Source organism: Paracoccidioides brasiliensis (genome assembly GCF_000150735.1).
Source record: "Paracoccidioides brasiliensis Pb18 unplaced genomic scaffold supercont2.15, whole genome shotgun sequence".
NCBI lineage: Eukaryota > Fungi > Ascomycota > Eurotiomycetes > Onygenales > Ajellomycetaceae > Paracoccidioides > Paracoccidioides brasiliensis.
The window spans coordinates 172,356-200,250 of NW_011371372.1; the positions used below are offsets into that span (position 1 = coordinate 172,356).

The window sequence follows — 27,895 nt, forward strand, 5'->3', positions numbered from 1 at the left end:
CATGCATTATTTACTTCCTCTCATTTTCGTCGAATCGCCTCCGATAGACCGAGCTGGCAACCTTATTAGACGCCCTAGCCGCCCTAGCCAAAAGCTTCGGTAGACGCGTTAGCCGGTCAACTTTATCTCAATTAACCTCCAGAGAAGAAAGTTCAATTTTACTTTTCATTATCTCAATCGAATCAGAAATCACATTTTGCTTTCAGGAAACTAATTCTTCATTAATAACCCCGTTTCCGCCCCATTGCATCCATCCATTAAAGGGAAGACGTAGCAGATGAACAATTGCGGTAGAAAAATATTTTAACTGTTGTTATTTAGGGCAAGCGTGGGAGAATGTTATTTTCGCAGATAGAGGGTTTGGTATGCAAATAATTGTGGTATGTATTTGAAATGTATAGAAGAAGAGATGCAATGGCAGACACAGCATTAACACCAGAATGTGTGAAAGTAAGAGAGAAAGAAGGAGGAAAGAAGCATGATGGTGAGAGTGATGGTATGTCAGTGCCAGCTTAGTTTGAAATATAAAAAAAAAAATAGAAAAAGAATGGTGAATAACACAGAAGAGTAGTTGAAGCTACGGCGAATGAAATGACAATAAAAGACGAAAAACGCTGAAAAGTATTAAGGTGGTGATGACTAGGATAATGAATTAAAAGTACAATAAGGGTATGATGTATCTATAGAGAAAGAAGACCTGTGTCTATGCGTGTCAGCTGATATTATGGCAAGGCGTGGTATATATATAGATCACGCTGAAGTTCTTAAGTAGTCAGATTGGATTAACAGATATGTTCTATCAAACACTGTGGCGAATGAAAGGCTGTGTAAACGGTTGTGACGTCATGATCCTGAGATAAGCAACAGGTTTCACTTTTTCCAAGAGCGACTATCTTTATATCCCGGTCGGTAGCTGTAAATCCCGTTGAATGCTTCGCCAAACACCCATTTTGAGATTATAATAAACACATTGCCAGAGAAAGAGCAAAGGAAACCCAGAATGGCTCATCAAATATGGGTAGCAATGCACCACCTGAACCCGTGGGTTTCGTAGGTTGTGTTGCAAGTCCGGTGATCCCACTGGGACCAACCGGACGCAAGTCTGCAGGAGCAGAAATGGATCCGGAGCGGGCGGGGGGAACTGGAGACGAGGAAACATGAGTATATGGTAATGAATACGATGCACGGATAGGGATAAAAGGCATACCTGTCGGAGTTGAATTCCCATCAGATATCCGCTTCGCAAGGCCAATCCGATTGTCGTCAAAATCAAACACGATATAGACGTTTTTCAAAAATGCAGCGCCAAGGAGCCACTCGTCAGCTTCAAAGGGCTGATGGCCCACGATCCGCGACCGGCACATGCTGTTCGAGATGGAGTCGCCAACGTAATCTTTAGGGGATATGGTATATCTCACACCGGAAATGGCAAGCTCGATCTTTGCCTTTGTCGAGCAGGGGATATCGAAGTTGGTCTCCGAGTCAGAACTCTTTACGGAGTCTGGTATTTCGTTGTGGATAAGTTGCGCATCATTAAAAGGCACGAGTATGAACGAAGTGCCGGTGTCGAATATGCCCTTTTTATTTTTGAGTTTTAACGGCATATCATTAATAACAAGGTCTTCCAATAAAATCTCCCAATGATCCACGTTCGCTAGGGTTTGTGTGTACGAAATTTCTCCGGTAAATTTAGTCTTATCGATATCGCCAAATACGATTTGCCCATCCTTGGTCCCATCCATGTGGCGCTGCAGATTTACTGCAATTATATGCTTCTCCAGCAACCCAGCCTTTCGTAACGCTTGCATAATCGTTGGTGTCTTCATTGTCTTCTCAACAGCACGCCCTAAACCCAAAATGCCGTCCATGGGATAATTCGAAAAGTGGTCAGACATTTCCAGCGCAGAACCGAACCCCATGGTTAGATTGAATCCAGCGAAAGAGACGGAATCATTAACAATGATTCCAGATACGTCACCTGAACCATAAGTGACATCAAATGGGATATCTGTGATTGATAGGGTATTCGAATCCTCGCTACCAAAGGAATTATGTATCTTGCAAGGATCGGCAATGCAGTTGGAGCCGACCAGCCACGTATTAGAAGCGCCCGTGTCGATTAGCATCCACATGGGTTGTTGGTTGGAACCGAAGTGCATAGTTGAGAAATAGGAAAAGTCGTACCCATCAGTGTTGATTGGGAGACTATGTGGTACTGTTGTGGGATCTCCACCAAAAGCTTCAAAATTGTTTTGCCGACGAGCCTGAAAATGACTTGATGTTAATATATGTGTTGTAGATGCACGTACTTTAGGTTGTGCACAGGGCAATATTTATGATCAAAACCACTTACCTTCACGATATCCAATTTGAGAGCTGGCTTGACATCATCTTTATTCTTCTCACTGAGGACATATGGGAAGAACCTCTCTTTCAGGTCCACTTTGGTTGATTGTGAATTGGGAAGCATGCCATGAGTTGTATACTCGCACGGGTAGAAGGCTGCGACGCCCATTGACAGCAAAGCTACTGGCAGAATCCATGATGAAAAACCCATGATTCTAAAGAAGAATCTGGTGCGAAAAACAGTTTGGATTCGTCATTTGCCAAGGCAAACAGCTTAGATACTTTCGAGTCAGCTCGAAATTTGGATCTGGTGTATGATCCCTCTCTTGTTCCAGTTGATATAAACCATTCAACATGAAAACAAAGGCTAGAAGTGTCGAGGGGTGCTGAGGAAGGAGTATGGTCTACGATTGACCAATTGAACTGAAATATGAAAGATATACAATGAGATGGCAAATGGAAGAAAGAAGAGAAGGGTTTAACGGCATTAGGTATTAAATGGATGCATCGCGATTAGGTTGGAGGAGGCGAATAAATTGCGGAGATACTCAGTCAAGAGACCCGGAACACAAAGGGAATTACAATGCTAATACTCGACCGGACAAAAAGGACAAAAACAAAAGCAAACAAAAAACCGAAATACAGAAACGACAGGAATTTGAATTAAGATAGAAGAGGGGGGGGAAGAGTGAATGAGCAGAAGAAGTAAAGGAAGATGAGAAGATGAGAACTGAATTGACGGATGGATGTCAAGAGACACACCAGGCCTGGAGGTCTTGGCAATCCTCTCCAAAGCCCCTTTCCAGTTGCGGACTAGCTGAAGACCCTGCCTCTGCATCTGCCATGCGACTCCAATCCATGCTGGTTGGCATGACCGACTGTTTGATTACCCAGTCTGAATGAGCTACCAGTCCACATAGCCAATGAGAGTCCCAGAATCTTGCTAACGACCTGCTAATTGGTCCACTGCTGGGGGATGAACGCTGCTTGTCGACCAGAGTTGCTGGATTGTAGCTTGTCGGCGAGTCTGCGATTGTTTCCCAAGTCTTCACACTGAGTGCCAGTACGGGGGAAGTGGCTGTTACAGGTTGCGACACATCGTTGATTCATTTTGATTGACTGCCAAATCTCAATCTTGCCTGCCGCACAATTAGAAATTGTTATCTTGAAAGTTAGAGATGCAATTCATCCTGTTCATCTGCCTCATCCTTCTCCATGGATATCCCAAACTATCTATTCTCCGAACATCCCAGTCTGCTTTTGCCTCTGGTATCCTCGGTAGTCCAACCACCTGCCAGCTACAACCTACTTCTCTCCGACCTCAGGCATCAAAATCTCACCCGGTTAACTACCATGTTCATGCACCGTTCGCTTGCTGGCATCAAAAACTAACAAGGCAAAGCAAAAAGGGGTTCTCACACTCGGAAAAGCTTCAAAACAATAAATAAACAAAATGAAGCACAAGAAGGGGGAAACAAGAAAGCCAGAATGTGGTCTTCTATTTGTTTCATCCAAGTCCTTTATAGAACTGGGTTATGGCAATGCCGGCCCCCTCCACATACATGAACACCTCTTGACTCCACCTGGATCACCCCTGGCGTCTTGGGTCTCTACTTAAATACAAAGCCACCGTGGTCCGGAGCATGGAAACAATGTTAAATAGGGAATTTGGTACTAGGAAGATATGCCCATAGTTTGTCTTCGTTTGAAGAAATCAATTTGTCCATCATTATAATATCCTGCTCTCGATCCATGCATCCTCCAATTTACGAAGTTTGCCGTTTCTCTGACGGCAGATAACTGAACGAGCTACAATATTATTAGGACAGATATATACTCATAATTGGTCCCTTGACATGGAGGAATAATATACGGTAGTCTTTAGATATATTAACGAGCGGTTGGGACTCGTTTTCAAAAACTTAAAACGCATTTGTCGATACGGTCGAGATGATGCAGATACATAGCTGTACGCAGCAACAGTTAGATCCTATATAAAAGTATTAGCCGAGGTAGAATCCATAAATAAAAGCTGATGAAAACAGGCTACTTGAGCGGGCTCATTTTACAGTTTTCTTTATTTCCAGCGTGCAGTGCATGAGCGTTAGCTAACTAGAGCAGCATGAAGATACATAAGAAAGCTTAGGTGAATTAACTTCAACCCACCCAAGGAAATTACAAGAAGGCATAAATAAAATACAAAGACCTCTTTTGGAGTCCACAACAATTAAAATAAATACATAAAAAGAGGGACTTGCCGCAGGACAGACTCGTGAGAGAGGTTCCCAGCACCTCTGCATCTCCACCTAACATTAACGTATAGAACTTCTAGGCAGAACAAGAATGAGCTGGCAAGAAGAGGCATGGGACAGTAGCCACATTCTCAATCTTCCCTCTCGCTATGTACCCCTTTTCCTTATCACCATCCTCCCACCTTCTTCCTACCTTCTAACCCCTGCCCACCGCCACTACCAATACTCTTCCCCAGCAAATCCTCCACAATCCCCTCCCACAACTGTCTTGCAACCCCGATAACCGTCCCATCCTTCGTCCCCTCCGTCCCCTCAATTCCCCCCGCATCCCCCATATTCCCCCTCGCCCTCCTCACTGTCTCCGTAAGCTCAAACGGATCAAACTCCACAGCATGGTTATCCACAACCTCGCTCATGGGGCTGACCTCCGCGCCGTCGCCGGAGACGTTGTAGATTTGGGGCTTCATTGGATTTCTACCGTTGCTGTCGTTATCGTTGGAGATGAGTTGGTAGTGTGAGAAGGCGTCTGGGAGGATTGGGATGGGGGTGTCGTTTGTAGCGGAGGAGAGAGGGAAGTCGATACCCTGCGGCATGTAGGCGAAATCGATGGTGGAGTTGTCATTGACGGCTTTGTGCGCGCGGGAGGTATTGAAGCTGCGGGTTGGACTGGAGGATTATGTTCGTAGATGTATAGGATTTGGGGAACTGGGGTGGCGGATATGACATACCTTTTACTATCCACAGTGCGACTGTCAATCTTCCTCATGGCAATGCTGAACGCGCGTGATTGGAGAATGTCATGATTTGCTAGGCGGTCCACGAGCTATATTATAGTAGACATACAGCATATTAGGCGTGCAAGTCATCTTCTTCACGGCAATATACAGTCTCAAAAACACTCCTTTTAAATTTAAAATAAATAATGATAAGAAAATATTGTCTAAAACCATACCTCAGCCTTAGTTCCTCCAGGCCTGAGATTTCTCCTCTCGCACTCAGCGAGCAGATCACCTAGGGTGCGCGAGCGGTAGATGGCGTTGACATCTGGGCCGCGGGCGGGTTGTGCGGAGAAAGCTCCGGTAATGTGCAATGAGCGGCGGAAAGGGGCCATGCTGGCCAGGGCTGAGGGCTCTGGCGCATGTTGTTTGGCTAGCAAGCGCAGGGCACGGATGGAGGTTGATCGTGGGGCTGCCATTCTGTGATTTTGTTCGCGTTTGCTTGAGCTGCTTTTTGCTTGAGCTGCCGTTTGGTTGAGGGGTAGTATTTGAGGGGTGTTGGAGCAATGTGAAGCTTAAACCCGGTAGAAGAGACAGGTGGATTTGTCGAGTTGAGGTGGGGTACGAATGTTTGTGTTTATGCCACTGGGAGTTGGGGTGATACAGCTTAGGAATTGGATGAGAATGGGAGAGACAGAGGTCCTGGACCTTCTGATAGCTAATGTTAAAGGAAATCCTCGGCAAACAATTGATTTGTTGAGAAAAAGCAAAAAGCAATGATGGGGTGTTGGGGTTATAGTAAACTCTTATCGAAGGATTGGCAATTTAAAAGTGACAACTTCAGCCATCCCACCGCTAAAAGCTGTCGGTCACACAACTTCAGATACAAAATTCATGTGCTCTCTCCTCCGTATGCTCACTCTATTTCTACACTCTATTAATTGAACAGAGCAGCTACGGCGTAGTTACAACCCAATCTTTAGATCCTCACCATAGTCAGCGCAGTGCTAATGTGTATGTTGCACAAGCCATTTCGCTGGTGTTGAAATCTTCGGAACATTGCAACCAAGAATGATGATTTGAAGAGTTGCGAATATGTTGTGCCTATCTCTATAGTCCTGAACATCTCCTAGAATCAGTCACATCATCAGTGATAGGCACTCTGTCTGCAGTGATTCCACAGTCTCAATTCAGTTTCAAAAATTTCATACACAGCCCACATTCATACTATGGCATTACAATAACAGATGTTTTCGTTATAGCTGACGATTCGTGAATATCTTAGAACAAACAGAGGATTTGACAAAGATGATATTAACTGAAACGATTAGCGAAGTGAATCAAGGGAAGGATACGATGGAAAGCTATATTTTGTGATTGCACTGATTTGATTGATGTCTATTTGCATAAGCCATCAATGTTGTCAATACCAGAAAATTCCAGTTCCGAAATTACTTCAAATATAACTAGTCATGTGTGCATGCAAATTTGCAGCAATCCGCTTCAGCGTCCTCGCAATAGGACTGTCTTCTGCATGCAGAATGATCTCTAATACAAACTTTCCGTAAGCCCAAATGTCATTCGATTCACGCATTTTATTTGGGATTTCATTATGAGATATCTCATCTTGAATCTCTGGGGCACGTAACACATGTATGACTCCACCAATGCTCTGATGTCGAAAAGCACTTCGTTTCCATCCCCATCAAGAACAACGTTCGAAGGTTTAATACCCATGTAGGTTTTCCCAGCGCCATGAAAAAGGCTTAATGCAGTTGCGATTACTTTGCCCACCGCTCCCCAGGATTTATTCGAGCATGCGAAGTTCACTAAAGGCTCTCTATAGAGCCAACCCCTGTAGAATTCCAACATAATTCCAGTGACTATCAGAGGTTGGACGACGTGTTTATACGTCATATGACGTGGTGAAGACAAAGCCGATGTTGTCCTATTGGCCAAGGCCAAGAAGCTTGAAATAAATTCAAAAAAGTATGCCATGTAATCCTAGGGAAAGATGAATCAAGGGATTCAAATAGTAATGCCAGGAATATATATTCTAGTTGCAAAGTCCAAAATGTATATATAGATAGAATAAACCCAAAGACACCCTTAGTCTCAGACCTTATCTAGTTCTATACACGTGCGCAGTTAAAAATATGTCTCCATTGTCTCGGCCTGCCTGCACCTCCATTCTACAATTTTGACGGCGGACCAGTCTGCCCAGAGCCACGGGAGACAGATCGAGCATACGGGTGAGAAGCGGAATTAGGAATAAGGTGATCGATATCGGCTGTATTGACGAGTTCTGGGCGCGCTTCATCCAGTGACGTGATTCCCACCAGTCTCATGGCACCTTCGAGTTCATCTTTCATGACTGTTTTGAGAATATTAGTTAAACTATCACTGTATAAATAGCGCATGGTAGGCAATGTAGTGAACGGGAAAAAACTTACTATCAAACAAATGCTCCACGCCCTCCTGCCCATAGTTCGTAGCGTATAGCACACTTCTGCCCATCCCCACCGCCGTCGCACCAAGGCAAACAGCTTTCAAAATATCTGAACCCCGCCTTATGCCGCCATCCAAATAGATCTCCATCTTATCAAAGATCTCCGGACAGCGCTTATGCAACTCCAACAGCGTAAGTAGCGCCGGCGGGCTGGTATCCAAATTGCGACCGCCATGGTTACTAAGCAGAATCCCATTGAGACCCGCCTTCATCGCCAACATGGCATCGTCAGCAGACATCACTCCCTTAAGTACAAGGGGTAAATGCGTATGTTTGCGCGCCCACACCAGATCCTCCCACGAAAGCGACGGGTCGATGAATCCAGACATCGACCGGGCCAACCCGCCACCGTGTGAGTCGTTACACGCCCGCTGCTCTGACATGGGGACGCTAATACTTTCGTCCGCGCGCACCCTTTCGTCCGCCTCGCGCTTGCCAGGCCATGCGGCATCAACGGTGATGAACACAGCGCGTATGCGCGGGTTTTCGGAGCACTCATGCAGATGTGCGGCGGACTTGGCGCGGTCCTTGTTGACATAGAGCTGGAAGAAGTAGTTTGCCTGTGGGCCTGCGGCAGTGATGTCTTTCATGGAGTAGCTGGCGCTGTTTGAGATACCCTGGATGATGAACCTGGACTCACAAGCGCGGGCGATGGCGAGCTCGCCGTCCGGGTGGATGAGTTTGGCCATTGCGGCGGGGCTGACGAAGAGGGGCATGCTGCTGTCGCATCCCAGGATTTTGGTATTGGTGTTTACATTCCGAACTTTGCGGAGAACACGGGGGCGGAACCAGGTGCGGTCGAAGAAGGATTTGTTGGCGTCACGGGTGATGAGGTCGTTGGAGGCGCTGGAGTAGAAGGCCCATGTCTTTGCGGTGGCGGTTTTGGAGGCGATGACTTCAAAGTCGTGCGCGTTTATGAGGGTGGTTAGAGGGGGCTTTTCGTTGGATGATGAGGTACGTTCTATGTTTTGTTCTGGGGGTTCTTTGAGCCATTCATCGTCGATGGTGCTTTCGTCTATAATGCCCTTGAGTCTTTCAGGGGGCAGGTTATTCTGGATAAGACTTGGGGGATGGATTTCTGAGTATGCTTTTGTTGCATCTCGTCCAGCATATTTGAGGATGACTACCGGGGACAGTTAGTAAGGGTGGCACCGTACAGCACAAAAAAATAATACGGTGAATAATTGTACACATACTGTTCGGTCCTCCAGGATGCTCGGAGAGAAAATCTGTCACATCCCAAACCTGGTTTTCAACAGCAATCCAGCAATCGTTGGACGTGTTATGTGCACCAACTTCCCGTATAGAAATAGTTTGCCGGTGAAATTTTGACATGGTTGATAGAATTATATTTACTCTTTCTTTTGTTTCAGCCAATGCTTAGGACGGTCTTCCTAGTTTAACCAGTGCGATATAAACAAGCCCCTTGAAAACTCAGTATATAATAAATCAATAAAGTGAAGAACAGTCGGTCAAGCCACGAATACGGAAATCGAATTGTAACTCGGGAGTGCTGTACAACTGCCGTGATTTAGCAAAAATTTATCATTGACCTGGGATATAGCCAGCCAATGATATAAGAAGATGGTGCAGTCACCCGCTTCTCAGCATAAATTACAAATAACCAAATAGGGACCTCCAAATTAAGCAAGTTGTTCTCTCAATGATTCATCCTATCAATAATGGACACGAGGTTGATGTGATATTTTAACCGTACGCTATGAGAGCCGATAGCTTAGCCGATGAAAGCTTGTCAGGATAGGCTAGGGGGCTGACGCCCAGAATGCCTGGAGGGATTTAGTCCACATTATAAATTCCAATGTACTGGGAAAACGCTGCAGCCACCAAACAAACTGTTCGTGATAATGACACCGGGTGCCAGGAATTAAGGAGAAAAACCCCCGTAGTTCTTCAGCTCCGGGTTTACGGGTCGATCCATAGGAAGGGATCCGTGGCCGTGGAAGTAGCGGGACAATGGTACCATAGACCGGTTGACCGCTAGTATTTGGGAGGAAAATGGGCTTAATTCCACGCCAGCCTCTTCGGAAATACTATTTCCCGCACTATCATTTTCACCACGTTCGATATAACTAACTAGTCAACTAAATATCAACTTTTTGCTGGTATTAATTACGGGAGACAACCATTGCAACAATATCAACAACCTTCGAGAATTCGGAGGCAAATGATACATCCTTACCCTCTGAGAGCCTCTTGTATCAGGTTAATTTGTCCTGCCTATTTTCACTTCTATACATCCATCTTACCGTACAGAGTGTTTTCTTCGTCAAGTTTTCATAAAGCTTCCCTTCCCCAAGGTAATGTGACGTTGAAGCCTCCATTCATGTTATATTCCTAACGGACCTGCATGGATTTATGAAATTGTACTTATTCACGTGTCTGTATTCATGTAGTCCATCATCGTTCATTGGCACACTATGGTTCATTAGGGAGGAGTATAAATTCTAGCTTTCCACAAAGCCATAGAACCGCGAGCAGTCAAAGCACTCTATCCAGAATGGGAGAATCCAGCAAACTGCTGCGATACGCTGACGTAGGTTCGCAACTGCCAAGTCTGATTTGCGTAACTAGCTTAAGTCGTTCAACCCGCTATATTGATCGACGTCTTTGGGTAAAAGGGGCTGCTAAGTTCCTTGTTAAACAGGTAGCAATAAACCTAGGTGACCCAGTATTCACCGGTGTCTATCACGGGAGGAAAATCCACGAGGATGACTTGGATGATATAATCCAGCGGGCGCTGGATGTCGGTTGTCAAAAACTCATGGTCACAGGCTCTGACCTGGACGAGTCGCGACATGCTGTAGCAATTGCTAAAGCTCATCGTAAGCAGCTGCTGGGGTACATCCCCAATCATTCAAACTATTTAGTATGAATTCAGTAGTCTCTCTAACCTGTCAATAAACCTTCAGCCGGCATCTGCTATGCCACCGTCGGCGTGCATCCCTGCCAAGCAAAACTCTTCGAGCACTACCCCGGAGGCACGGAGAAGATGCTACAGGAGCTGCGAGCCCTAGCGCTGGACGCTAAAGAATCCGGCCATGCCACAGCCTTTGGTGAGATAGGTCTGGACTACGACCGTCTCTTCCTCTCACCCAAGGAGCCACAGTTGAAGTACTTCGAGGCACAGCTGGATATTGCAGTTGAGATCCAATTACCACTGTTCCTACATTCCAGAGCCGCGAGCGAGGATTTTGAACGGTTGCTTACTCCGCGACTCGCGAAGTTGCCAAAGGGAGGCCTTGTTCATAGTTTTACTGGAACTATGGAGGAGATGGAGAGATTGGTTGAATTGGGGCTGGATATTGGTGTTAATGGTTGTAGCCTTAAGACAGAAGAGAATTTAGAGGTTGTTAAGGCTATGCCGCTTGAGCGGATGCAGCTTGAAACTGATGGGCCGTGGGTTTGTATTGCTCTGCGCTGTCTTTCTTTCTTTTCATTTTTCCCCCATTATATACTGCGAGTGATACATCTGTTGACTAATTATACAGTGCGAGATTCGGCCATCGCATGCCTCGTTTAAATACCTCGAAGGCGCCCCAACACTACCCAAGTCATTTAAAAAGGAGAGATGGCAAAAGGGGTGTATGGTAAAAGGCCGCAATGAACCTGTGACCATTTGCCAGGTTGCACAGGTAGTTGCGAAAATAAAGGGTATCCCCGTTAAGGAGGTTTGCGAAACGTAAGTTTTTTTTTATTTATTTATTTCTATTTTATTTTATTATTTTTTTCTTTCACAATATCATTATTGTGGGTTGGGCCTTCTCTTGTTAATGGGAATAATGTGTTCGATATAGTACGTGGAACAATTCGGTGAAGATGTTTGGTCTGGGAGAAAAAATCTCTGAGAAACATTTGAAAACGAACGATCTAGAGAGGACTCATCCACGATACACCTGACGTGTGCTTCGATATCCTTCGACATATTATTTTTGAATAGATTTTGCATTTTTAGTTTACGTCCCTGGAGTTGGATCGTTTTGTTTAGCCCAACCTCGTCATATAGAGACATGGAACTGGAAACCGTTGTATAAAATTTGGGTTATCCCGATTGCCTCTTCCGTCATACCAGAAAAAGCAAGTAATTGCTTTTGTGGTTCCCTTGCAGTTGAAAAACCATCCGCATTCCTTCGTTTATTTATTTATCCAGTCGGCTGCAAGCCTTCCCCACCTTTACCAGGATTTTGGCAACCTTATCAAGTTTGTGCGCCCGTAGGTAGCCGTCATAGGTTGATGCAACAATTAAAATGCAATGGCGTTATTTTAAACGATTCCATAATACTGCTAATAATAGCAGATGGTCTGATACTGTAATGATTCTAGCAAGACATAGCTCTTGCTTATTCGTCGCCTTTTTGCAATTTTCCAGCGGTTCTGCCACTATTTCTCTTGGTCAATTGTGGGAGATCATTATTACACTCATATGAATGGATGATTTTATAGCCTGTCGTCGCAGCGCTAACTCGTTTCAAACAAGACAATATAACGGTTTAAGATAAGGGAAACTAATATTACTAGACTTTCATCCAAGCCTCCAAGTTCGGGGCAAGTTACATAGCCAAAGACGCACAGATAGTTAACTATGCCACAGGATGCGTTGACACCACGTGACGGTAGCTAGAAGTTCCAAGATCCTTTTATCCATGGAAACCAGCAGGGCCGGGTCCGGAATATCCTATTCCGCCCGAGCTTGATGTTAGTTGGAGCTGTTCCATCATTTCCACGGTTACGCGTGAACTGACACAACTTCCAACTTCACTTCATCCGACTATCTTCAACCTCGAAACCTCCCGTCAGCTTCACTCTGCAGCTCTCTTCCTTTGACCCCTTCATCACTGCATCAGGAGCAACCCCCCTCCTGAGTTCCCACGAAGCTTGCTCTCGTCATAACCACCTCCGTTACCATGGATCCCCAACGAATGCTCTATCAGTCCTCGTGTAATGTCGACGGATAGCCTTTGACTTGCTACTCGACACTGCCCATATAGGTAGACCTCAACAGCGTTGTTTGCTCCAGGAACTCTCAGCTACTCTCTCCAGAGAAACTCTTTTAAGGCCCATCTATATTGGATTCCACGACCCAAGTTCTAGTCATGTTGTTAACATAGGACTCCGCTTCAAACACTCCTACGTGGGAGAGGCAGCTTTCCTCCTCCACCTTTCCTCACACTGTTTCTTATCTTACGCTCCTCCTCCTTTCCGCTCCTCCCCTCATTTCTACACTTTTTCCCTACCTCATTTTCTATTCCCCCCCCCGGATATATCCCACTTATATCTCTTCAATCCCGGCGAGAAATTTTCTTTACATCGGATCTACACACGCCAAGAGTGCCGTTCAGAAATAGTTCCCGGACCGAGCTATCAACTCCTGGCCCTAGTCCCTGATATGCCGTTGTAACTCTCCAACTTTACTTACTTTCCTATTCTATCGTCCTCGTCTTGCCCGGGGCCTCCGAGTCCTCTTGACGGGACGATTCTTCCCCTTCTCCGCCTTTCCCGCTCCCCCGGAACCCTTCATAACCACAGCGGTTTTCTCATGTCGAAATCCGCTCACGGGACTATGCCCGCTCAGTCTTGTTACAAAATGCCCGATCTGGCTCCCTCAACCCCCTTGGACATTGTTATCAAAGACGAAAAGCAAGGTATGCCTCCCTCTATGCAGTTAAGGTTATTCACTATCCACTATACCTCAACATTTTGCGTTTGAATTTTTTTCTTTTTTTCTTTTTTTTTGATATACGTGTTTGATGGAGACTTGAGTGGCCAACTTTCTTGCTCTACAAAATCATCTATGTATTTCCTTGGCATATTTATCTAACTAGGGACCGTCCATAGCAACAGAAAATGGATATCTCACTAGTGGTTTTGAAAGTGGACCAAGCCGTCCACCAACGCCGCACGGAGCCGGCCTACCCGACAACTTCGCGGAAGTAGTTAAAGGTGTATACAGAAGCAGCTTCCCTTTGCCAGTTCACCTTGATTCTATTGCGAAACTTCATCTGAAGACTATCATGTGAGTTAACATTCCCTACCTTTTGCGATATCATCTTTTATATACTGATCGCCAAATTAGTATCCTGGTGGACGAAGAATGGTCCCCCGATTATGGTGAATTCATCCGCAAGAATGGGATTACATCTTATATTATCCCTATATTGGCAAACAAAGTCCCACAGGTCTCCACGCCCTATGAGACAGTTGTAGAAGTACTCAAGATCATTTTGAACCCAAAAAATCATCCCCTTCTGATTCACTGCAATAAGGGAAAGGTGCGTAATGTTGACTAGAAATTAATATACTTATTAAACGTCTGATCCTTCCTTCATAGCACCGAACTGGGTGTATTGTCGCCTGCTTTCGCAGAGTTCAAGGCTGGTCAATCATGGCCGCGCTTCAGGAATATCAGAAATACTCGATACCGAAGTCGCGTGCACTGGACCGGAATTATATCGAAGAATTCAGTGCAGATGTCCTCTCAGAGCTTGCCAATAAAGTGGGAGCTCGCAAATGGCTTCCGACCATTGTCCCAGTCAACAACATCGATATAAATAGAGTCGACAAATCGCGTGTAGGGGCAACCGACAAACAATTTCCAAATGCTGAAAGTGCACCTCCTAGCCACTTCAGCGCAAGTTTAGAGGAGCTCCACCGGGTCAACACCATTTAGAGATTAACCGATTGTACTCCTTTGGCAGCTATTTTCCTCTGAGAGAGAGGAAGAGGATTCAACTAACTCCCGTTGAGCAATGGAGGTTATCCTTCAACTGAGATTGCCTTTTTTCTTTCTTTTCCAGCAAGGAGTTACCGGGTATGGGTTGATATTATAACAGCAAAAGCAAGGCGTTCCCTTTTCACCCTTGGTACAGTTCGTCACTAAAGGAGTTATTCATAGCTGGTTAGGTTGGGTTCCGGAGGTTCAAGCATGTGGAAAGCGACCTCGAGTCACCGGAGAGGAAAAAATAAAGAAAACGAAACGGAACGGAAAGAAATCTCAAATACGACTCTACATTGAACCCGGCGTTACGGATGTTGGATGTGAAGCTCGATCTACCGCCTTTTAACAGTGGATTAGTTCTCTCTTTTCTCTCCTTCCCCTCCTTTTTGTTTTTCCTTGCTCACCTTTTTCTCTGTTTGCATTCTTTTGAGCAGCTGAATCAACCTGCGATAAATACATTTCATGATTTGATCATGCCATCGTGGTAGTCCTACCTATACTTGGTACACCGTCCGTCGAATATATTATCTGTTCAGCCCTTTTCTTTACACCACCCACTTAGACAAAAGCTAACCGTTTCTTTAACTTTCTTGTCTCACGTCTAGTATCCTTCTTTCCTTTCCCTTTTGGTCTTCCACGTGCGGCTGTCTAATTTGCTTCTACCTGCATATTGTATTTTTACCTATGGAGTGTTTGCCGGCTGTTGTCTTTTCTTTTGTTGTTCAATAATTTTTCCTCGGGACAATTGCCAAGCTGAACGGGATATGGATGCAGGTGATTTGATCGGCGTGAATGGTCTAATACTGCAATGGGGGAAAGAAACAGGGCGGCAAAATTAATATTGTTTGCACTGTATATGTGTGGTTGTGTACTAATAATTTCTTCTGATTCAATAGTCCTGGGGGTATTTTATAAAAATTAATAGAAGAGTTTGTGGACGCAAGTGGTAAACCATGTAGGGACTCTTCATTTAGATGTGGAGTTATTACTTAGCAGTAGTAATCGATTCTGCAATAATGTCTTCATTTTAAGAGCCTTTCCCTTTTTCACTGGAGTGATGTGAGACTGGAATATTTCTGGGCGTTGAATATGGGTATTAGGAGTAAGCAGGTGGAAGAGGGGAAGTGTGTCCGCAATTAATGGAATGGCAATTTAAAAAAGTTTCTTTCATCAGACAAGATATAGCAGCTGTTCCGATCTAGAACTCAGCTTGAAAAAGTAGATATGAAATCAAATACTGTACAGCAACAGGGCGAGAAAAAATATCCCCTGTTCCTTCCTGCCATATATTCGTGTCACCCTGAGCGCCAGAAACCAAGAAGACAAAACAGTCATGCTTAAGTACCAACCTTTGTTGCATCATCCACATTCCATGAAAAAAGAAAGTGGGTAAAAGAAAACAGACAAGAAACTACCCCGTGTATACGAAACATATATGCGAAAAAAAAAAGCATCAGGGTGTCTGAAAAAAAAATAACACTCCTTCATACCAAGCCGGCCGCCTCCCTTGCCATTCTCAAATCCTTCTCCGAAATCCCCACATCCTCCAAATACAATTTAAAAGCATCCAGCAGCTCCGCCAAACCACCCCTCAACGCCTCCTTTATAATCTCTACCTCCTCCACCTTCCTCGCTTGCTTCTGCGCTTCGCCATCCACATCTGCCTCAGAAGGGAAATCAACATCCGTCCAATGGATATCGAGCCCCCCTTCGCCAACACTAGTAAATGTGTCGAGCACCGTTACGGTTTCTGTAAACAGGCGTACAACAGTCGCGATGTCCTGCTGTACTTTTCCGAACTGGTCCTCTCTCAGACTCGCGATGAGGAGGCGGGTAAGTGACTCCACCACGCTGACGATGGGGGCGAGACTGGAGTACGGAGTGCCAAGAACGAGAATGCGTAGTCGCCGTGCATAAGATTGTCGGAAGGGCATGCCCACGAGCGAGCTGAGGATTTGGTGAATGATAGGGTGGGTGGCAGGTCGTCCTGTTTTCCTGTTGGTGGGTGGGCCCGTGAGGAGTTTGAGTTCTTGTGCAGAGGAGGATATGCGCTTTTTCTGCTCGGGACTTAGGACAGCAGTTGCGGCACGGTTGAGCATGTTGCGAGCCTGGTGGCGCGCGGCTGGTGTCCAGTCTGGAGACTGGCCGTACGATTTGACTACAGAGCCGAGAGTGGATTCTAATTTTGCTGGGCCGGTGGTGGGTTTGGATGAGGCTACGAAAATGTTTTCTTGCCTTGGTGGAGAGGAGAGACGAGGTAAAGTTTGGATAACGGTTAGCTGCTCATTACTACTGCTGCTAGAAGTAATTGCGTGCTTTTGGGAGGGAGGAGAGGAGTCTGGAATCGTTGGTGGTGTTGGGTTTCGGTACTCGTTTATTCGAGAGGTCATCCCCTTGATAACGTTCACCGACGCGTCGAGAATTTGGCCCCATGCTGAACCACCGGTACGGTCTATGTCAGCAAAGATTATCTTGCGGCGTTCAGGAAACTGTTGGCTGATTAAGCAGAGTTCCCAGAATGCAAATGATTTGACGATGTCTTTCTTTGCCTTCAACCCGTTTATTAGGCTGCCATTGGGGTCTTTGGATTCGTTTGTCAATGGCTGGCCCTTTTTTAAAGGTGCTTGGCCCAAGAATGTGGAGAACAGAAGATTAGAGACCTGCCATAGTGCAACAAGAAGCGCACCAGAAGTAGCTGCTCGAAACAACAGGTGAATATGTAGTGGTGGAATGAAGCCTGGGGGTTCCGCGGCGGAGCGGGGGAAATTCCAGAAAAGCTTTGCGAAAGAAAGCGCCCAGCCCCAAGCGGTGCGTCGCAGGAAAATCATATAGATAAAAGGACCCACAACAGATGTTACTGAGCTCCTTATTGCAGCATCGTAGAGTATTTGGGGTAGAGCCTTTCGGATCTTGACAGTTGGGGGCTCCAGAGCATGTGTATTTTGATCCGCTGATTTGGTTATGGGAATGTGGAGCCTATCCCAGTCGAAATAGAGGTGAAGTAGAGCTTGAGAAATAGCTAGAATGGCGTAATAGCAATGAAGATATATTGGTCTTTCATTGAGCTTTGCTCGTTCAAAGGGTCTAGATATATGATTTCCATTTAGTATAGAGGCGCAAAAGAATTTTCCCAACACAGAGAATGAACTGACCTTCCTGGTTTGACCCAATTGAGTTCCGCACTTTCCGACGACGACAATATATACACTTCACTAAACCACCATGCGGAGAAAAGATACCAGCCAAAGGTTTGGAACATGGCAAAGGATAATATGGTCTGTCTCCACGAGCTAAAAGATGACCTCGCTGTCCGGGCCCCAACGTGCATCTGGCCAACACGGAGTATGAAAATCGCAAGACATGAGATAGAAAGGAGCATCGTTCGAACACCGCAAGCACCCAAGGGAAACCATGACCAGAACACTAACGGGAAGCTCACAGTTAGCCAATTACCTCTACAGATTGTTCCAATGCCTCTCGGGGGTATGGGGTGGGAAACAAAGAAAACCCACAGGAAGATTTAACGCCAATAAAAAAAGCTACAATATAGCATGCAACCAAGGATATTGCTGAAGCATGAACGAATTTGCGATGTAGAATCGAAGTTAATATCCGCCTATACTGCCTTGGGCGGGCCACAGACGACGATGGTAAAGTTGCCATGGCTGAATGAGACAAGTTTTCCACAGCCGGAGACAAGTGAGGGAGCATCAAGCATATCTGGAGAGTTTCGTAAACCCGCCAGGGTGTTACTGACAAGCAAGATACTGTATGGCTTGATCGTGTGCGCGAAGCGATGAAATGTATGGATTTATGGATGGAGTTTAGAACAGTTTTCTTACAGCAAAACAAAGCCAAGCCACAGATGCACCAACAAAAATGCTCACCAGCCACACTTCGTCTGCTTAGGGCTTAGTGCGGCCGAACTGCGGCGTTTGAAAGCCTCCCGTATATTACGTGATCGCCCAGTCCACTTGGACGTAAGACGCCGGGAACATCCTTCGACATACATCGTCAAGGCAACATCTGTAGCAAGCATTCCCTGGATATACGGCTACCATCACTGGCTTTACTCCGATGTTTATCTTAGACTTGGGGTTGTGTGCGGCGTCCTTCTTATTCTAATAGTCCTTCCGCTATTTGTTTGACCTTTTCGCATCCCCAACATGTCATTCGACCGCCTCTCAGCTCTCGAAGCGCAACCAACCAGACGACAGGACGAGTCACACTACCAGGATGACCCTGATTTCCAAAGATTGACAGAGTCTCTGTCAAATAGACTGTTTACTTTGACGTCCAATATCTCCCGCCTGTCAAACCAGATTTCCCTCTTAGGCACCAAACGAGATACCGAACGGGTCCGGGAAAGAGTACATGATTTACTCGAAGAGACGCGGGAGGGATTTCGGGAAGTGGGCGAAGGTATCAAGCAGGTTCAGATGTGGGATGATGTCAATGTGAGTAACAGTTATACGATGTGGAAACATCATTATGGTTGTAGAGTGGCAGCTTCCACTCAATCCCACGCCTCAATTAGCCCTACTGACTCCTCTAACTTTTATGTCGAAAAGCCCTCCCAAAAATGGACGCAGCAAAAGCTTTCTTCCGAGTTTAAATCTACCCTTGAGGAATTCCAATCTGTCCAGCGCCGCGCACTGGAGAAGCAAAGAGCCTCCGCAACAGCTGCACGCACCGCCCTGGAGGAAGATGGCGGCGTGCCACACTCCCCAACTGAAGGCCAGTCTCTCCAACAGCTCCAAGAACAGCAACCCCGCCTTGCATCCCAGGCCGAAGTCGACTTCCAGGAGTCTTTAATTATAGAACGCGAAGCAGAGATCCGAAATATCGAACAGAGTGTTGGCGAACTTAATGAGCTTTTCCGAGATGTTGCCCACATCGTCCACGAGCAAGGGGGACAACTGGACTTGATTAGCGAAAACGTGGAGCGGACGAGAGATGATACCAGGGGAGCTGACTCTGAACTGAGGACCGCAAGCAGATATCAGAAGAAGGCGCGTAATAAGGCTTGCTGCCTCCTGTTGATATTGGCTGTTGTTCTAGTCATCATTGTTCTGGCTGCCACCCTGGCTTGAGCAGTTTGGTGCATGTTTTGCTGATCTCCTATTTGTTTTCGTTTTTGTAACTGTTCCTAATATTACCTTGTCCGAATGGCATTTGCCTTGTGTTTACGGCCCTCTGGTTTTCGTTTTGTATTTTCTACGTGCCTATGATTCCCAACGGATTGATATACTGGTCCCCTTGTTTTCTGTTCTTCGGTTTGATCCTTTGAGGAATAGATTGTTCTTGATGTCGTTTTCCAGCATAGCTACTTAGGTCCTTATTGCCATCGTTAATATCGTACATATATCTGATAATCCAGAATATATACACACCCACACAATCTACAAATACAAAACTTTAGAAAACCGTCACTGGATCGCAAGATATGTAATAGACCCTTCTCCGACTTGCACACTCCGTTGTCAGAAGTAAAACGAGATACGTAATATCATCAACCCAATCCAACTAGCCGACTGGCCCTCATCCTCCACCCTTCCCAAGTATTCAACTTGGGCCGCACATCCAGATAAAAACTTAGCTTCCCATTATTGGTAGCAGCCCCCAACCCTGACCCTGCGGACCTTCCTTGATAGAAATCAATCACGTACTCAATTTTAGTCCCTCCGCACCTCTCCACAACCCAATCATGCCTATCGAATGGCCGCTGATAACCTAACCACCCGTTGATCCGCGCTCGGGGACTCAGAAACTGACTCTCGACACCTAATCCACGGAACGAATACAACTTGGGACCCCCGCACTTTCGACTACCTGGATCCGAGATTGGGGCGGAAGATTCCCATGCAAGTATCTCAGACCATGCGCGCTCGTTCACGGCGTTGTGGATGGGAATGATTGAAGCGATGGAGGTGGCTAGGTCTGTCGCTGACGTGGCTGATGTGGGGGTGTTTTTGCGCAAAAGGGCATCGAAGAATTGACGCTCTGAGGGATAGATCCAGTTTCCGGTGCGGGAGTCATGGCCTGTTTCGGCTTCATCGTTTGATGGGTTGATATGGGAGGCTGTGGTTGAGGTTGGTGAAGGGTACGGAGATGAAGGAGCGGGTGTTCCGGAAGTGGACGAGGACGAGGATGCTGAAGTATTAGGCAATGCCCGAGGGATACTGCTTACTTCCCGTTCGCAAGATAGAGGCCTATGTAATTTCGTCGGCTTTGGGCCACTGATGGGTTGCGCAGATGTGTCGGTTGTGGGATTTGGATGCGGAGCAGTGGGATTTTGACGTTGTGAAAGCCATACAGCACGAGTGTTGTGATCTACAGGGCATGTAGTTTGGGGGCTGTAGTCTGGAGCAGATGAAGGAGAAGTCGGAGGATTCGCAGTACTCCCGTTGGCGCCCATGGCCATGGAAGTATTAGGGCGGCGTAGGTTAAGGAAATAATTATGTACGTAGAAAGATGAATTTGAGAGCGGGTTCCTTCTCACATCTGCGACATAGGGAAGGGAGCAATTGATATTCCCTTATGCATAAAAAGGAATCCCACTGGCTCTCAAAGGTCCTGTCGTATTATCTCACATCTGTTGGTTTTGGCTGAAACTAGAGATGAAGCTGAAGCTCAAGCTCAAAGAAAAAACACGATTCCCAAGTCGATCTGATAGTTAAACTAGTTAACTAGTTAACGATTTAACTAGTTAAATAAGGTTCGGAGTTCGAAATCCTCCACAGAGCCTCCTCCAACCTTATTTGATTTTCACTGTTCTTCAACTTAAACGAAAAAGAAATCACAACTCTCCCACCTCATCTTTATTTAGGCTCTTTAACGGCTACCAAGAGATTGTCCTGCGTATCTCCTGCAAGTAATCGCAATTGAAAAGGGGCAAAAATGGCCGGTTCTACTGAGGTCTACCGTGCGAGTGTCACGGCACCTGTCAACATCGCTGTTATCAAGTGAGACCACTAAGTTTACTCAATTCTTCACATTTAAACTTACTATGACTTTTCGCAGATACTGGGGGAAACGAGATGCTGTCCTTAATCTTCCCACTAATTCTTCGCTTTCCGTTACCCTATCACAAAGCTCTTTGCGTGCATACACCACTGCATCATGTTCTCCTTCCTACCCCACTGACGCAGGCGATACTCTGACCCTTAACTCGGAACCCCATAGCATTCAAGATTCAAAGAGAACCCTTGCATGCCTGGCTGATCTACGAGCTCTCCGCCAACAGCTGGAGAATACAGACCCATCTCTACCAAAGCTCTCAACTTTCCCTCTGCGCATTGTGTCAGAGAATAACTTCCCCACCGCTGCTGGCCTCGCTAGTTCTGCTGCTGGTTTTGCTGCGTTAGTTTGCGCAATTGCCAATCTTTACAAGTTACCCCAGTCGCCCAGAGAACTCAGTCGTATTGCACGCCAGGGATCGGGCTCAGCATGTCGCTCCATGATGGGTGGATATGTTGCATGGCGCGCGGGTGTTTTGGAAGACGGCATTGACAGCTTGGCAGAAGAGGTGGCACCAGCAAGTCACTGGCCCGACATGCGTGCTCTTATCCTTGTTGTTAGTGATGCACAAAAGGAAGTGCCCAGCACAAAAGGAATGCAAGCAACTGTGGCAACTTCAAGCCTCTTCCCAACCCGTGCTGAAACAGTTGTACCCGCACGAATCACCGCCATCGAGGCCGCGATCCAGAACCGGGATTTCCCCAGCTTTGCCGAAATCACTATGAGAGACAGCAATAATTTTCATGCCACCAATCTTGACACCTGGCCCCCTACTTTCTATCTCAATGATGTGTCCCGTGCTGCAATCAGGATAGTCCATGATATCAACCGTGTCGCTGGCGAGACCATCTGCGCTTACACCTTCGATGCGGGTCCGAATGCGGTTATATATTACCTGAAAAAAGAATCGGAGCGTGTTATTGGGACTTTTAAGTCAATTCTCAGCGCTGAAACTCGGGGTTGGGATGGGGTGTATGGGGATGCAGTTAAACAAGTAAAATCAGGCATTCCAGTAGAACTTTTGGATTCGAGGGCTGTTTCTGGGTTAAGAGATGGTATCAATACTGTTGTTCTAACTGGTGTTGGTGAGGGCCCTATCAAGGTAGATCGACACCTAATTAGCGAAACTGGTGAGATTTTGGCTGGCGCCAATTAGGTACATGTCACACATATTTTATTGGCAAAAGGAAGTAAGAAAGTTTTACTGGAATACAAAACAATCTTCAGTCATAGATACCCCTTGCATCTGGGAGAAGAAACAGCGACCCGTTGAATTATTTCAAAAATTTCAATATCTCTATATAGCGTCATTAGGCGATTTGCATGGAGAGTTCAATACCTAAAAAGGGAGAAACATGACTGCACTGCCTTCTCCAATTCACTTGTTTCCTTTTTGACAACCCTGAACATGAAAACGCCTTACTTATCCTCCAAGAATAGCCAATTTCTGAAACTCCTTTACAACCGGGCGTTCCCTCCCTTTGCCCCGAACAATCTCCTGCAAGCTATCCCAGAACACTCCATCCCCACCAGGCGGTCGCTCGCCTCCCACATCGCCATTTCCAAGAATACCCCTCGCATCAACGCCATTAGCACCAACAACTGCCTCCTTAGGCACTTCAAACACATCATCCAAGCAATCCCTACACATTCCCAGAACCTCATCCAAGTGATGCTGCACCAGCGCCGCCCGCTCCCTCATCCCTCTCCTCAACAACGCCTGGATAATCGTCTCCCCTTCCACAACCGCACCATTAACCCTCTCAACAAGTCTACGCACACTATTAACTAGGTACTCTTCTTCGTAAATAGTTCCCTTCTTCCCACGGGCGCGCTTGCGCTCCTCGCGCCGTCTTGTCTTACTACTTTGGCGCGACGAAGAGGTGTTACCGGTATACCGCGTAAACATACTCCTGCCCGCCATTGTAGTGGCATCTGTAGCTGACAGGGATACGTTATCTGGAATATCGATCCCACTTTCTACCATACCAGCAGCTGGATCCCCGCCGTAGAAACCCAGTGGGTCAGTAGCGCGCCGTACACGCAGTTCTTCAATCCTGGGAACCTGGGCGTTTAGCTGCGCCTTGCAATCTGCGAGCAGGTCGATCATGCTGCCCATTGCGTCCCCCAAGGCTGAGTCGACTATGTCGCTGATGAGGGATTGTTTGCCGTGTAGGGCGAGGAGACGACAGGCTTCCCCGAATTGGTTGCCGCGGCAGAGGAGGCGGGCTGCGGTTGGGATGTCGTGGAGGTGCTCGGAATGGATGCGGGCGGCAGATATGTAGTCTTTTGTTTCATCTGTTAGGGTTGTGGCGAGGGATTGGGCGAGGGAGGTCATTTGGGCTTCGGGTAGTGGAACGAGGCTGGCGCAGTAGAGGCATTCGCGCCACTGATGGGCCAGATTGTAGGATTGGTAGGCAGGTTCGTATACGGATAGGGATTCGTAGACTTAGGGTGTGTTAGTTCGTAACTCTTTTTCTTGTGTAGGGGACATGTTGATTTGTAGTTAACGGGATATCACATGTGGAGGGGCTGCGGAGAGCATACTGATAGCGGCTTCCTTATAGTTTGATTGGTCATACAGATAGTCTCCATATAATTGCGACATATCCCGAAGCAATTCGGGCTGGTATTTGTATAGCTCCAAGGCATCGCTGTATAGAGTATGTTTGATGGCATAGAGTTTCAGTTCATCGTACGCATGAAGCGCATACAAGCTCTTGAGCGCCTTCCGGACTCGTCCAAGGTGATTGTCGATTTCATACTGACGGCGAAGCTCTGGCATCGCTTGCAGCTTCTGAAGGAATGGAAGATACTCTCGAGGATCCTGGGTGAAATTAGTATGCCTGTGGCTCTAAAGGCCAGGGGAATTCCTATTAGCATAGAACATACCTTCTGGGCTTGTTGGGCTACCATCAATGTTAGCTCTAGATCATACAAGCCTAGGGCATGGTCGTAAAGTCTATATGGATCAGTGAGGAAGCACATATGCTCGACGGCTTCCTCCGCTTGTTGCGTGCTTTGTTCTAAGACTAGGTTAGATTAATCTTATCTCATGTGCTTGGAGGGATGACCTACCCCGGAGCTTCGCAACAAGTTGAAGCCCAGAATCCAGGTCAGGGGGTGATTTGCACAAATGGGCAGTGACAAGGTTTTGAAGATTGGCATCGATTCGATTGTTCAGCACGGATAAGAATGCATTGCAAATTTGATTTACTTTGTTGTCCTTGTTGGATTTTGAAGCTGTCTTTACGACATCACCAGGCGCTACCTCGTTTGTTATATCGGTGGCACCAGTATCAGAGACTGCTATCTTAAGGGTGTTTTTGTATAGCGTTTCAGAAACATCCTCGACGCTACAACCAAGTGTCAACATAAAAATCCTACAGAGAATGACTAGAAGAGAGAGCATACCGCAATCGAGAGAGGAATTCATCAATGTACTCAACCTTCTTCACCTGGTCAATGAATAGGGAAACATTCGCCATGAACTGAGCGGGGGAATAATCATGAAGAATGTTCATATCCACCATGTGGCTTCTGCATGCAAGGTATGCCGCGCGATAATTTTTGTTGTCGATATAGTTGCGGATTCCAGCAAGAACAAGCGCTCGGGGATAAATGGTCTCGGTATTACCACGAGGCATCTGTAAGGTAACGGCGAATATCGAAGGCATGACAGAAACCAGACGAGCTCCCCGCTCGATGCTTCGACATCTTTCATCGATTTCAGGAATGTCTCCGGGAATATCAAGTTCTGTCACCATAAATTTGAGTAGATATTCAACAATATCTCCAAGGGGATAGGAGCATACCATCTACTTTAGATAAATGAACGAATTTCAGTAGGTGTTGAGTTGTGGTGAAGATAAGATGGGCCCTGGTGATTATGAATGAGGTACAGTTCTTTGCAAGGAGTCGCTTATCTGCATATAGAGCTCCAGACTTCGATATGGAGAGGAGAATATCCTACATAATTAGCGCCGTCTGAAGAGAGAATATCTTCTGCAAAAAGCTTACCTGTCCATCTGGGAGCTGAATTGCATTGGCCCAGCATGTTTCCTGGGTCGGACTCTCGTGGAGAATCTCCTCCAGAAGCCCGCTGGGCCCCTCTGAAGAGAGCTTAAAATATAAGCCTGGTTTTCTAGTCCGCCCTTCCTGGCAAATCCACAAAGAATTCTGCAGTGTGTTGGGAAATATAGAAGAGAGCATGTTTGCATCCTTTGACTGGTATACAGTCGTTGTCTCCTGCATGTTGACGAGGGTTTTTTCTATATCTTGTTGGGAGTATCCGCGCTGATTCAGAACATATAGCTCATTCTCTTCCAAAAATGCAATTCGTCTGGGTCTTGATGATGCATTCAGGAGAGGATAAATTGCTTTAAGTTCAGGGTCCGCAGTGGGGACGGCTTTAAGGTTCCAGGCATATAAGTAAATCCCAGTCATGGTTAGGACTGCAAATTGGGAACTGGATTTGCTGAATGCGACATCTATTGCATTAGACTCCAGAGATATATCATAGGCAGCCATTGGAGGAGGGACATTAGACAGTTTTAATGGCGTTATTTTTAATGATCCTAATTCCGAGTTAGCCATATATTCAATAATAGGAGTAAATTCAACTCACTCCCATCGACAACAGCAACGGCCCCAAAATCACACGGAGTAAGCGTGGATCCTCTCGATATATCAAAAACCCATTCAGTATCTAACATCGTATCTATGATTTTGTGTTAGCTCAGTGCGTCAATTTAGGAAATTGGGATATTTGCGTACCAGAAGACCCGGCAGCAAAACGCAATGCTTTTTCCTGGTGCCATCGGAAACATTGAAGCTCTCTTCCTGATCCCGCTTCCACAGAAATAGGGACCTCCTGTTTTAAATAATAGTGGTAATTTCCCATCGTCCACAGCTGCGTTCTATCCTTAAATTGTACAGCAAGTACAGTAGAGTCGACATTCCACGCCAAACCAATGTTCGATGCCCAGCTGGTCATATCTTCTTTGGTTAAGCGTAACGTGAATTCGCCATGTCGGAGTCCATTCCTTTCAAAAAACACAACGTCCACTCTGTCCTCCAATCTCTGTATTCCAGAAATCAAATTTCCAGATGGCCTCCAGCTTAACGCACCCTCTACCCCATCCACCGGCTCACTTACGCTGTCCAAAATACCCTCGCGCGAATAAACCCTAATCACACGGCGAGTGTCGGATTGAATACTATTTACAGCAATGAAAGCCCCGTCACCCCTCCAGCTGATAGAAGTCCTTTTGTCATCAAAATCACTAAGCTTCCCTTCATCAACTTTTTCTGGGATCGTCGGGTCCCTCAGAGCTTTTGCTCTCTTGCCCTGAAACTGTGTCTCCTTTTTTCCCCAGCCAACAGAAACATGTCTTGACGCCTTGAGATCGTCGCTTGTGAATGCAATGTTGGCCACATTTTCGAAATCCCTTGTCATATAGAGAAGTGTGTTGGACCTGGTGGTGACTGCAAGTAGCTCTTCATCCGGAGACCATGCCGCTGCTGTAATTCCCACGTCAACTGACCCCACGATTTCAATTTTGTCCTCGCCCGGTTGGGGGTCTTCACGCACAACTATGATATCACCGCCTTCTAACACAAGGCATGTAACTAAAGTATCTGCAAAATATTGCAATGATAAAACTCTGTCATGTTGCAAATCTGGGAGCGGACATGGTGCATCCCAAGAGGTGATCAACTGGATATCCCCCGCCTCCTCGTTTGCATCCTGCACTTTTCGTTTCAGTTCAATGACAGCACTTGTTTCCGTTGGCCCAAATGTGCAAAGGATGGAATCCGTCACAGGATCCCATGCCGTTGCAGTCAGAGGCAGCTCCCCCCCAAGCGGAGTCTCGCGCAGGTGTATGTTCCTCAAATTGCGCATTTTATATTGACCGTATGCGCTGTACCTAGGTTCGAGAACACCTTTTTATTTTAAATACTATCCCATACAGTCTGGTATTTTAAGGCGACGGCGTCATAGTCTATTATGGAGTTGTTGGTTGGGATAGATGTAATTCAAGCGAAGGTGAAATAAATAAATGTGCTTCTCAATTTTTCTTTTGGGGTGAGTAACAAGTTTTTTCTGCATCCATGAACTGGCTGAACCAACACAAAACTCCTTATAAAATAGTCTAATACAGCACCCACCATACAATATTTTGCAATTTACACATATCTAGCTATGGCAACATGGGAGATTTTGACTTTATGGTAATTCTAGCTCCGCAACTATGTATATACACATTACAAAGTCAAACAAACAACCTATGTGAACTTTAAAGAACATCTTCCTTGT

The 27,895-nt window shown here is 46.1% G+C and overlaps 11 protein-coding genes across 11 annotated transcripts; 4 read left to right on the forward strand and 7 right to left on the reverse strand.

The window, feature by feature from the left end:
* Window positions 1-956: 956 nt before the first annotated feature.
* PADG_08282 (uncharacterized protein) lies at window positions 957-2,557 on the reverse strand (the record flags this gene model as incomplete). Its single annotated transcript, XM_010765213.1, has 3 exons — window positions 957-1,141; window positions 1,208-2,264; window positions 2,354-2,557. The coding sequence occupies 3 exons, from the start codon at window positions 2,555-2,557 to the stop codon at window positions 957-959; spliced, it is 1,446 nt and encodes a 481-aa protein (XP_010763515.1).
* A 2,208-nt stretch (window positions 2,558-4,765) lies between these two features.
* Window positions 4,766-5,793, reverse strand: PADG_08283 (uncharacterized protein; the record flags this gene model as incomplete). Its single annotated transcript, XM_010765214.1, has 3 exons — window positions 4,766-5,264; window positions 5,327-5,421; window positions 5,551-5,793. 3 exons carry the CDS (start codon window positions 5,791-5,793, stop codon window positions 4,766-4,768), a joined length of 837 nt encoding a protein of 278 aa, XP_010763516.1.
* Window positions 5,794-7,506: 1,713 nt separating this feature from the next.
* PADG_08284 (uncharacterized protein) lies at window positions 7,507-9,158 on the reverse strand (the record flags this gene model as incomplete). Its single annotated transcript, XM_010765251.1, has 3 exons — window positions 7,507-7,688; window positions 7,768-8,946; window positions 9,020-9,158. The coding sequence occupies 3 exons, from the start codon at window positions 9,156-9,158 to the stop codon at window positions 7,507-7,509; spliced, it is 1,500 nt and encodes a 499-aa protein (XP_010763553.1).
* Window positions 9,159-10,341: 1,183 nt separating this feature from the next.
* On the forward strand, window positions 10,342-11,741 carry PADG_08285 (3'-5'-exodeoxyribonuclease; the record flags this gene model as incomplete). The annotated part of the gene is made up of 5 exons (XM_010765252.1): window positions 10,342-10,377; window positions 10,489-10,666; window positions 10,754-11,244; window positions 11,333-11,523; window positions 11,639-11,741. The coding sequence occupies 5 exons, from the start codon at window positions 10,342-10,344 to the stop codon at window positions 11,739-11,741; spliced, it is 999 nt and encodes a 332-aa protein (XP_010763554.1).
* A 1,636-nt stretch (window positions 11,742-13,377) lies between these two features.
* Window positions 13,378-14,508, forward strand: PADG_08286 (uncharacterized protein; the record flags this gene model as incomplete). The annotated part of the gene is made up of 4 exons (XM_010765215.1): window positions 13,378-13,483; window positions 13,677-13,854; window positions 13,915-14,110; window positions 14,170-14,508. The coding sequence occupies 4 exons, from the start codon at window positions 13,378-13,380 to the stop codon at window positions 14,506-14,508; spliced, it is 819 nt and encodes a 272-aa protein (XP_010763517.1).
* A 1,532-nt stretch (window positions 14,509-16,040) lies between these two features.
* Window positions 16,041-17,815, reverse strand: PADG_12421 (uncharacterized protein; the record flags this gene model as incomplete). The annotated part of the gene is made up of 2 exons (XM_010765282.1): window positions 16,041-17,640; window positions 17,709-17,815. 2 exons carry the CDS (start codon window positions 17,813-17,815, stop codon window positions 16,041-16,043), a joined length of 1,707 nt encoding a protein of 568 aa, XP_010763584.1.
* A 357-nt stretch (window positions 17,816-18,172) lies between these two features.
* On the reverse strand, window positions 18,173-18,595 carry PADG_12422 (uncharacterized protein; the record flags this gene model as incomplete). Its single annotated transcript, XM_010765283.1, has 2 exons — window positions 18,173-18,323; window positions 18,444-18,595. 2 exons carry the CDS (start codon window positions 18,593-18,595, stop codon window positions 18,173-18,175), a joined length of 303 nt encoding a protein of 100 aa, XP_010763585.1.
* A 127-nt stretch (window positions 18,596-18,722) lies between these two features.
* PADG_08288 (SNAP receptor PEP12) lies at window positions 18,723-19,649 on the forward strand (the record flags this gene model as incomplete). Its single annotated transcript, XM_010765253.1, has 2 exons — window positions 18,723-19,013; window positions 19,128-19,649. The coding sequence occupies 2 exons, from the start codon at window positions 18,723-18,725 to the stop codon at window positions 19,647-19,649; spliced, it is 813 nt and encodes a 270-aa protein (XP_010763555.1).
* A 419-nt stretch (window positions 19,650-20,068) lies between these two features.
* PADG_08289 (cytochrome c1 heme lyase CYT2) lies at window positions 20,069-20,980 on the reverse strand (the record flags this gene model as incomplete). The annotated part of the gene is made up of 1 exon (XM_010765254.1): window positions 20,069-20,980. One exon carries the CDS (start codon window positions 20,978-20,980, stop codon window positions 20,069-20,071), a length of 912 nt encoding a protein of 303 aa, XP_010763556.1.
* Window positions 20,981-21,456: 476 nt separating this feature from the next.
* On the forward strand, window positions 21,457-22,732 carry PADG_08290 (diphosphomevalonate decarboxylase; the record flags this gene model as incomplete). The annotated part of the gene is made up of 2 exons (XM_010765216.1): window positions 21,457-21,521; window positions 21,580-22,732. The coding sequence occupies 2 exons, from the start codon at window positions 21,457-21,459 to the stop codon at window positions 22,730-22,732; spliced, it is 1,218 nt and encodes a 405-aa protein (XP_010763518.1).
* Window positions 22,733-22,999: 267 nt separating this feature from the next.
* Window positions 23,000-27,481, reverse strand: PADG_08291 (Elongator subunit IKI3; the record flags this gene model as incomplete). Its single annotated transcript, XM_010765217.1, has 9 exons — window positions 23,000-24,024; window positions 24,124-24,403; window positions 24,469-24,602; window positions 24,655-24,932; window positions 24,991-25,333; window positions 25,392-25,545; window positions 25,597-26,153; window positions 26,204-26,296; window positions 26,353-27,481. 9 exons carry the CDS (start codon window positions 27,479-27,481, stop codon window positions 23,000-23,002), a joined length of 3,993 nt encoding a protein of 1,330 aa, XP_010763519.1.
* Window positions 27,482-27,895: the final 414 nt, after the last annotated feature.